Source organism: Antennarius striatus, chromosome 11 (assembly GCF_040054535.1).
Source record: "Antennarius striatus isolate MH-2024 chromosome 11, ASM4005453v1, whole genome shotgun sequence".
Classification (NCBI taxonomy): domain Eukaryota; kingdom Metazoa; phylum Chordata; class Actinopteri; order Lophiiformes; family Antennariidae; genus Antennarius; species Antennarius striatus.
In genome coordinates this window covers 6,475,430-6,486,042 of record NC_090786.1, presented here as the reverse complement: position 1 = coordinate 6,486,042, position 10,613 = coordinate 6,475,430, and the positions used below count along the sequence as shown (strand labels likewise).

Here is a 10,613-nt window from a genome sequence, read left to right as displayed (position 1 = left end):
TTCCAATTAAAGACTTTCCACTTTTTTCTCAGATACTATTTGATGTCGGTTTTTTTACACACATATATACAGCATTGATTATAATGATTACCGTCTCCTGCATTGTCCTTATCAATTTAACATCTTTGCATAGATGCACAAACCTTGCTCCTGTCAAATAGTTAGCTTGTAATTAGCTTCACAGATAATGAAGGAGAGTCCGGTTGGCTCACTCAGTAATCAGCAAACACCGATGGGACAAGCTGCTGATGCTGCAGGCACACAGCACACAAAGCAGTATCAGAACCTAATCTTCACTCTTTAAATGAAAACAGTCTATATGTGTGTGTTTGTTCTCCACTCAGCTGAGACCATTTAAAGATGGTTATTGTTATTGATTACCGTCCACAATGTTGGAGCTAACAGTTCAATCCATAGAGGAGATGCTGTGTGCACTGAGCTGTATGTAATCTGTTTTAAACTACACTTTGCTTTCCACCTGGAAACCACATGCTCTGGGTTATGGACGGCTATCTGAAAGAATGACATAAAATAAGCAAGATACTGGGGCTACTGCCACAAAATTAACATAATTTAGTTTTTGTTTGGAATAACTGGAGCTACTGTGCATTTTAGAGTTGATTTTTAATAGTTTTAGGCTTCAAAATGTAAAGTGTGAAAGCACCTAGTCCTAGAAGTTTCCTGAAATATGGGTTCAAATTTGGTAGATATATCCACAAGCCCCTGATGGACATTTAATCGTCATGCATACGTTTCTGCATGACTTCATTGCCATTTGGTGGATGTATCAATGCCAACATAAAGGATGCATGTAGGTATGTGGGCATTGATGGATATGATGGGGTAGATGGAGGAAAACTGGAGGTGTATCCTGCTAGACCAATGAATGTGAATGACTGATCCTCCCCCTTCTACCCCTACTCTCTTTTTTTTTGTCCTTGTGAGGGACTTGCCAACACACACCTATTAGCTGAGGTGAGTCTGGTGTAAAACTCATTACACTGAAACTGACATACATGTACGAATGTGTGTTTTGTTCAACATGAAAATTGCCCACAGTCATCTAATTCCCTGACCCTAGAAATGTATTGCTTTTTGGAATAATGTCTAAATAATCATTAATTTATGAGCTATCCACAAAAAATTTGATTTTCTGTCTGATCCATTTTCCTTCTAAATAGAAGTCCACACTTAGATTTCACTGATACATTAAGTCTGGTTGAATTCCAGCTCTGCATGTCTCTACCATTCTCTCTTCCTATGCATTTTGACCAAATCCCAGATCCTGATTATGGGTTGAGCATTGACACTCAGATCTACCTCATAATAAATGGTAACTAAAGATTCCAAACAGGGATGATCGCTCCCAATTCTTGTCAGTGAAAGCAATGAACTTAAAGCCTTATAAAGTGTAGACATAAATGCAAAATCTAAGCAGCTTATAAACACAAGTAAAAGAACTATAAGCTTTCCTAAGAAGAAGCTGTGTCTTGTTTTCTCATAAATGGCCTAGTTCAATTTTTCTGGCATTTTTTATCCAGACCTAATACCCCCCCCCCCAAAAAAAAGCTATAATGGACTAGAGTTATGCTGTCACAAAGGACCTTGTTTGTCCCCTTTCTGAAACTACAAATTTTGGAGTTCTTGTCACCTGCAGCTTGGTGTTGCTTGGGGAAAAATGAGGGAGATGGAAGCTGGTTCAGTGCCACAGACTGGAGGGGGAGATGAAGTCTGCCAACTTGGTCACAATTCCTTGTAGGCTTATAAAGGTCATGGATTATTTAATATGCCTTTAAAGCCATAGACTGGTTGCAAAGAGCACGTATTTGTTGCAGTTAATAATAAAATATTTGGGAGCTTTGTGTTTCACTATATGTGAACACTGCCATTCAATGAACTGACAACTCTGCTTGTTATATTTATACGTAATTTGAAAAGCAGGCTAGTATAATACTGAAACCGGGTGTCTGACTAATTTGATACAATGCCAATATGCAGTCTGCAGCACTTGAAGCCTGTGCAGATTGAGTAGTTTGGCCTTTTCTTTGGTGTTGTTCAATGGTGTATCACTGAAGAGTATCTGCTCTGAAGCCAACTGGGCTTCCCCTGACATTTTTGTGGCATTTTACCGTCTGGATGTGATGGCCCACAGTATGGCACCAGCAGCCCCATCTGCAGGGTCTCAGGAGGTCCAACCACCAGCTCAGCCTGTGCAGAACCCAATACGAGAATATTAACAACTAGAATGATGAATAATTTCCCAAAAGCACTACAGAACTATCTGCTTCAATAGCTTTCATTGTATGTGATGAACTACAGGGAGTACCTGTTTTCTATCTATCTATCTATCTATCTATCTATCTATCTATCTATCTATCTATCTATCTATCTATCTATCTATCTATCTATCTATCTATCTATCTATCTATCTATCTATCTATCTATCTATCTATCTATCTATCTATCTATCGATCGATCGATCGATCGATCGATCGATCGATCGATCGATCGATCTATCTATCTATCCATCCATCCATCCATCCATCCATCCATCCATCCATCCATCCATCCATCCATCCATCCATCCATCCATCCATCCATCCATCCATCCATCCATCCATCCATCCATCCATCCATCCATCCATCCATCCATCCATCCATCCATCCACATATCTTGTATTTGACACACAGTACAATTTGCAGCATAAATCTGACATTTTATTAATTTAGTTTTAAACCATGGATTAAAGAACAAATGATTGTTTTGAGAGAAAAATCAATAAATCACTGGCAAAACATTCACCGTCACCAGATGTCAACCCACTTGAACATCTCTTGACCCCTCCTAAAACAAGTATGAAGGCCTTTCAAAACCATTCATGCTCAGACTCAGAATACATCCAAGAAACAATGAACAATACATGTTCTGTATTTGTTTGTTTTCTTCTAGTAATATCCAGAAAATGAAAATTAATTGGCCTGGCCTTTTCCTTCATTTGTGTATGTTTGTTATATATCGTTTGATAAAACAAGCATTAATTTAACACACAACATTCAATCCCCAAAAGATATTGTTAATTCCCTCATCATCAAAGCATAGATTAAAAAAAAATGTATGATGATTAAACGTAGATCACGGAATGTAATGGTAAATATAAATGCAAACATGTATATAAATAAAACACACCAATACATGCATAAAGCATCAGAAGAAATGAACCAGGAGTATAAGTCAGAATGTATTTGAGTAAAATTAATCTAGTGAAGCCGATGGGAGGGTTTTAAGCTTATTGCAGTATTGGATCATAGGACCCAAAGTAGAAGGAAATTTATCAGATAAGCCTCTTACTGTATGTGTTATTTTCTCAACAATATTCCGTCTCTAAACCTCAGAGAGAGACTCTCGGGGTCTTGACAATATCCTGTCAAGGAAAATCCTTCTACCAGCCAACACAGAGAAACACAACAAAGACTTATGTATTAAATGTGTCAGATGAATGGAGGAGCAGTATTTTGTTGACTTGGCATAGACTTCCTGCTAGGTCATAAAAAAAACCCTACTGTAATTCTCATCAGTGCTGCACGATGCAGTAATAGCAACAAGAATAAGAATAAGAATAAGAAAAATAATGAGAATAAGAATAGAAGCAGGACACACAGGGGTAAATTGAATGCTTCTGGTTTTGCACTTTAAGACGAAGTTGCTAATTTGTTTTTAGTTCCAGTAGAGTTTGTGCAGTGGAGTGTTGCAAGCTGTCATTCTAGCAAAAGGTCATGCACTTTCACTGAAGGAGGTCCAGCTGAGTGTGCAATCATCAGGAGGCACATTCATTTTTTTGTAGGTCTTTGGCAAACAATATGCACAAAGTAGTCTTGCTTCAACTAGAAAGTCTATACTCTGGGTAAAAATATACAACTGTAAGCATAAGGTAGAGCTGTGAATTGTTAACAGATGAGGAAAAATTGACATGTATAGAGAGTGTTATTCAATTACTATGTGTGATCACACCATGTGAAAATCTAATTGTAGTAAAAGAATGGTCCCACAGGAAGAATTTTCTGCTATACCAATTATCAAAATCTTTAATGGATGTTCTGTTTTCCTATTTGAAAATAATTGTTTCTAATCTGAAAGACATGGTAATATTCAGATATTAAAGAACAATGTAATGCAATCTCGAGGAAAACATTTGTAATAAATTAACCTAGTGTTGTAAACCTGTGCTTCAAAAAAGGCATAATAACTCACTGTCAGCTCACTGTCAAATGATGTTGACTTTACTGCTATCTTTGGTTGTAGCTAAGGCTGTTAGTTCAGTTAGCTGTAGATGTTTTTGACCTCTGATCATAGGAAGAAGCCACTGCAAGCACAAGCTATTGGAAATAGGTTCAAATTTACTTGGAGTGATGAGACTTTATGTCCAAGCACAAAGATAAACAAAACATGGTTTTATGTCTCAATTGAATGCAGTGATTGTCTGGCAAATTCTTACTAAATGCAGCTTTCTATATTTAAAAAACAAAACAAAACAGAAATGGATCCAGGTTATGTGACTCTTGTGGTCTTGTCACAGTTGTATGCTTTACACATTATAAATATATTCATATGTTGCTGCGCTTGAGCTTATAAATAAGTCAATAGCTGCTTTATTTGTTCTGGCTCTCACTTTCTTACAAAAGGTCAAAACTTTCATCAAGCAATTTTGTTTTGCTTGTTTTTAATCATCAGTAAGTATGAATTTTAAATAGTCAATAAGGAAGGGCAATATCTCTATGCAGCTGAAACAATCACACATGCTCTCATTATTTTAACACGGACATAAATCCATAATTTATCTGTCTTGCTTTTCAAAAGTTGTTTTTTTGTATGTCGAGCCAAATGTTACTGAGAAAAAACTACAATATGGGCAATAAAACTTTTTTGGGGAAAAGTTAGATTGAGCAAAATTTATAATTGGCAAGTTAAATAAAAAGTTTTGCACTGCTTGAAAATACTGATAAGACATTACGTGGTTCTTTTAGATCTTAGACAGCCGAATTTCGCTGTAAATGAAAGTTTGATGTAGTTATTATGAGAGAAAATTACGAATGGTCTGACTAATGGAGTGGAATAATAACCAACCTTTCTACAGGAAAAATATACTGACTAAACTGAGACAATATTACATGCAAAGGCAGTAGAAATGATGGAGAAATTGCTGTGGATGGAGGTAACAAGGATGATTAAATGAAAAGTCCAACCTCTTCATCTATTCTGAACTCAGCTTATGTTTTTCCTTCCCTGTGAAGGTAGAAAAACAGATTTCAACTTCCTGCAAATTGAAAAGATTATCTGGAGGGCAATGAAAATACATAATCCAAGGTAGAATAACTTGTTATGCCCTTAATCTCAAAGGCTTTGTGGATCAGAGACTGCAGCAGATTCCCACAGCTAAACTGCAATTTCTTGTGGATGATAACAGTGATCCACCTGAGCTTTTGACCTGAAAAATTTGACTTCCTCAAAATATCTGCTTATATTTAGGGACCTGAAGAGTTTATTATATGCCTGTATTTCAGTCTTTAGTGATTCCTCATTTACCCTTTTTTTCCCCGTTCAGCTTCTGATCATAACCATAGATGCATCATCATCTACTTGTCCTCCCATTGAGATAGACGTAAAGTTCTGGTATCTCTGAGATCCTTTCCACTGTTTCACATGTAGACCCCTAATACTGTTACCACTGCTCTTGTCTTGATCAGCACTCTTTCAGTTTCCCTTTGACAGAAGTCATGGATGGTACCTGGTAAGTGGTACTTTGCATAATTTCAGCTCAGTAAAGATTCTGCTTATCTGAAAAAAACAAAAAGGTGGAGTGAAAGACTGTGAAAATAACTGCTAGGTTGGTGGTGATGATGGTGTGGACAGAGACTACCGAGTATATTGAGGGGAGACACCAGTGAAAAGTAACTCTGGAGCTGAGCTGTGCCATGATGTGGAAACACAGGTTTAGATCAGCTGCTAAGTCACTCTAATCTGGTCCCAGCCATTTCAGACTGGATCACTCAGCTTCACTGTGAACATCTGCTAATGTGATATGACCCCAAGAAAGCTCACTTATGACAGGAGATGCACATGGGCTGTACACTTCATTGCCACAATTTTACAGCATCATACAAGTAAAATATACATACATATATTTTAAAATCAGCCTTTTGGGGGTTAATCTTTGACCTACTGCTTTAATTTGTTTTCCAAAACTGCAGTTGTTTATTGCTGTGCATTATATCCACAGACATTCATATTCACCTCAGCTAATGCAGTTTGAATGCATATCTGGTTGACTAGTGACTTTGTTTACAATAAGTCTTACCGCTTGTGCTCCTCATAACGTTTGAGATTTGAAATGACTCCAGCCTTTAACTTCAATTTGGTTCATTTCAGAGATTTGTTTGTTCATTTTTCTCTCTTCACATCATGAGTTGTTGATTTGGACTGTGTTTGTCTGTAATTTATTCAAGCTTTTATGTTCAATGAACTACAAACTCAAACAAGACAAGCTTGGATCATAAATACCTCAGCAGCCAGTAACACAGTTATCAAACACTTCAAATATAAAGCATCTCGTCCTCAAAAAAACCAATGTGTGGCATGTAATATATCTTCAGAAGGAGCAGATCCTGTTCCATGAAGTCCATGTTGCACCAGCTTTTTTTTCTTTTCTTTTTAACCGTAACCCACTATAGACAGAACCAAAAATTGTCTCCCCACCATAGGTAAGGGTGAGTACAAGGACATTCAGATGGTTGTGTCCTGATATCACACTGCTGATGCCATTAACCCTACAAACTGGACCCGTAAAGACTTTAATATTCTCCTTCAGAACAAAAATGAGGTGCAACAGGTTGAAATTGTAATGTGTGCCATGAAGAATAACCAAGTTTAAGCATGCACTTCATTTTTCTTAAATGGATTTCACTGATTCTCCTGCAGGACCGTTTCCTGTTCACACTGTATCAAAACAATATAATACTAGATAGAATCAAAGAAAGGATGCTTGTAGCTTACTTTAGCCATTCATTTCATTTATATATCTGCAAGCTTAAAGTGTGTTTTCTGCAGATGTCTTATTAGCATCAGCACTCCAGATCACTTGAGACTGTGATGCTGTGGCAGATATAGGTCTTCATCACAGTTAATATTTGTCAAAGTGAAAAACTCCCTTTCTGTGTCAGAATGTTCAAAGGATCGTTTATCATTTCCAGGATTTCCTCCAGTATTTCCTTTGGTGGCTATGGGGGTGAAATAGTTGCTTCTAATTTGTGACTTCTTACATTAGAACTAGAAGCCTCATCGTCTGCCTCTAACCTCGTCTTCAGTCAGTGGGGAAGTCCGGGAGTCACAGACTGTAGATATGACTCTTTTAAGGACCCATCTCATACTGGAATTGTCTCAGAATTGACCATTTTTGATGTCTAAACAGAAACAACCTAAATAACAGGGTACGGATGTCATAGGGCCAATAACCGAGTGACGATTTGTGGGTTAAAGCATCCATCCATTTTTTGACACCCAACCTGAACCAGGGTTTAAACATCTGATCCACACAGCTTCAATTCCCTTGAGCAAGACCCTATATCACAACCAGCTCCGTGTGTGTGTGTGTGTGTGTGTGTGTGTGTGTGTGTGTGTGTGTGTTATCTAACTGTGCGATTGCTTGATAAGATAAGTTTCTCACAGACAACACGGTTGGAATACCTCCTGCTGTTTCTCCTGCTTCTCCCTTACTATGTTTCCTGCTCACCAGTAGATGGAGCTTGTCTCCCTTGACTTGAGAGTAAGAGAAAAGGAGCGAGAGAAGGGGATGATTAAAGAGAGAAGAAAGAGAGCAAGAGCAGAGGCAGAGAGAGACCGATGTCGGGAGGGAGAAAGGGAGGGAGGGCATGGAGAGGGAGAGGGAGGAGAGCAAGCGTCAGCACTCCATGCGTTAAAAGGGCAGATGGTAACCGCGGGTAACTGAGGAGCAAACCACTCTGCTGGCCACAGAGCAAGAGATCAGCAGAGTGAGGGAGGTAGAGGGAAGGAGGAGAGCCAACACATGCAGCGCAACAGAGGAGGGGAGAGGAGCATCTAAGAGGAGGCTGCACTCCGGCTCTGACAGAGAAAGACAGAGGGAGGACAACCCTGAGTTCTTCTTCTTCTTCTTCTTCTTCTTCTCCACACTAACAAGGAGGCAGAGAGAGGGACAAAGAGACATGAGATGGGGAGAGAGTGAGAGGAGAGGGAAAAAAGTGTCCCTCCTCTCCACTTAGAGAGATACAGAGACCAAGAGGGAGGGAAAAACCAAAGGAGGTTGGAGAGATTGTGAAGTGAAGAAAGCCAGGCAAGCAGACGGGAGATAGTTAGAGGAACTGCAAAGGCTGATCAATGAGAGACTGAGATTTCGGGGGAAAAAACTGACTCAGCAAAAAAAAAGAAAGGGGGAGGGGATCAATGACAAAGGAAAGATTAATGAAAGAAAGATGGGAGTGAAACAGCCAGAGAGGAAAAGATTTAGAAATATTTGAAGAAGAGCTTGAGGAATCTTGAGGGGATTTTGAAAGGAAACAAGTGAGAAAGACAAGACTGGAAATAGAGGATGACTAGAATGTGAAATATTCAAAAACAGAAAGAAGCTGATGGGGAGAAGAGCAGATAGGAGGCAGAGTCAAAGAGTCACTGATAGAAACTTGTAGAAGAGAGGGAATACATCAGAGCAGTGGGAGGGGAGTGTGAGGGAATCTGCTCCTCCTTTTCTTTTTTTTCCCCATCCCTCCTCTACTTTATAAAAGAGGAAAGAAGAAATGAGGAGAGCCGGAGAGAGTTGAGCAAGCAGAAGAAGAAGGAGGAGGAGGAGAGGATGCAGAATTTTTGTTTCCTATCATAGAACAAAATTTAAGTAAATGAAATCCAGCCAAAACCAATGGCGTGTTACTACATTGTTATCAGTTCCACCCACCTGCGTGATGGACAGCTGAGGAACATCAAAGGGGTTTTCCGAGGACCAATAGGAACCAACGGCCAAAGAAGCACGGTAAGTCCTCTAATCTGATGGCTACACAACTTCCCTCTACCTGTGATAAAGGAACAAGCCAAACTGAAGCGCATTTAGTTGGAAAAAATTAAAGTGTCCTCTTATTTTCACACTGCAGGATTAGAGCATGACTTGTGAAGACTACCGGTAATTTCAGTTTTAAATCTACTTACATTTAATTGACATAAATCCAGTCTAATCCAGGAGTGCATGTGCGTTTCTATTTTAGTTTCTGCACCGATGGAAAAAACAGAAAGTATTTACCTCCAGATCAGCGTTACTTAAACTGTTCCCATTCGCTTGATTGTCAGGTCCCGTAATCATTGTGTTTGTGTAGTTAATTAATTGCCACTTCCATTAGGTTAAGTGACTTGGTATTGCAGGCATAAAGATGCAGAAGGGGGTGGGGAAGTTCCCACTCATGCACTAAGACCTCCTCTGACTTTATGTCCTTACTCAAACGTGTTTTTGTTTTCTTCCTTTTAAGTGTTCAGGATTTGAGGGCAGTTGGAAATCAGGGGGGGTCATTTGTTTTTGCATAAGCGTTTATCTTTGGTTTGACGTGACTCTTATGTTGTGGATTTTTACAGGGGTAGATTTGAAATAATTCATACACCGTCCTCCACATTCTCTCAAAAAGCAGCTTATTTTAAGGTCAAAATACAGTTCAAAAACTTTAACAGTATGGTGACAAATTAAAAATGCAAGTCCATCTCAATAAAATCTGAATTAAAAATATTAATGAAGACGAGTTCTTAGAAATAACTGTCCTATGTATCCCTGGAGCTGTGAGCAAAGATTTGAGCTGGCCAAATGAGCCAAAGCCCTCTTTTCTTTTTCTTTAAATCTCCTGTTAAACCTTGTAGCTCATTCCCCCTTTACTTTCACTGAACATAACAGGCAAACGTAATTACAGCAAGAACTTGTACAGGCACACCAAAAAATTCCTACCGGCTTCAAACGGAGAAATCAGATGAACTGTTAAAGGGCAGTGCTACAGTAGGCTCATTACTCCAAAGGTATTGGTGCTTTTAAAAGTAAACTTAACATTACATGAATATATTATTCAAATTAATTAAAAGCTTTATGTTACCTTAAGTTAGCAATTATCATCAGGGTCATATATTGATCATTGTAAAGGATCAATATTGTAATAATTTAAAACAGGCAGCCGAATGACATATCTAAGTTCTGCCCTGCAATATTACTGCCAGATCATATTTCACTTCTTCTTGTGCCAATACCTCTAATAAAAGCCATAAATCATAACTGATGATGACATGTCATGATGGACTGATAGGGCTATAAGTCTGTGTGAGTGACTGGCCTGCATTAAATCAACAATGCACCTGACTTGGCCTGCAATCAACTAGAAAGCACACAGTAGAGCCTGCAGCTGCAGTCAAGTGTTCTGCAGTCCTCAGTCGGTGCTGTTTTTATCAAAGTTATTGAATAACAAAAAAAGAAAAGAAAATGGAACACATATCAATGACTCAACATGAAGCACTCATATCTTTTCAGTCATGAAATGAATAGATAATCTATTAAAATGAATAGCTA

At 38.5% G+C, this 10,613-nt stretch overlaps 1 protein-coding gene across 1 annotated transcript in view; it reads left to right on the top strand.

The window, feature by feature from the left end:
* Positions 1 to 8,838: 8,838 nt before the first annotated feature.
* LOC137603293 (uncharacterized) overlaps positions 8,839 to 10,613 on the top strand; it is a 54,019-nt gene continuing 52,244 nt past the window's right edge. Inside the window, exon 1 of the mRNA XM_068326553.1 lies at positions 8,839 to 9,053. Coding sequence (XP_068182654.1) covers positions 8,943 to 9,053 — 111 coding nt within the window. The 5' untranslated portion in view covers positions 8,839 to 8,942. The remainder of the gene's footprint in view (positions 9,054 to 10,613) is intronic.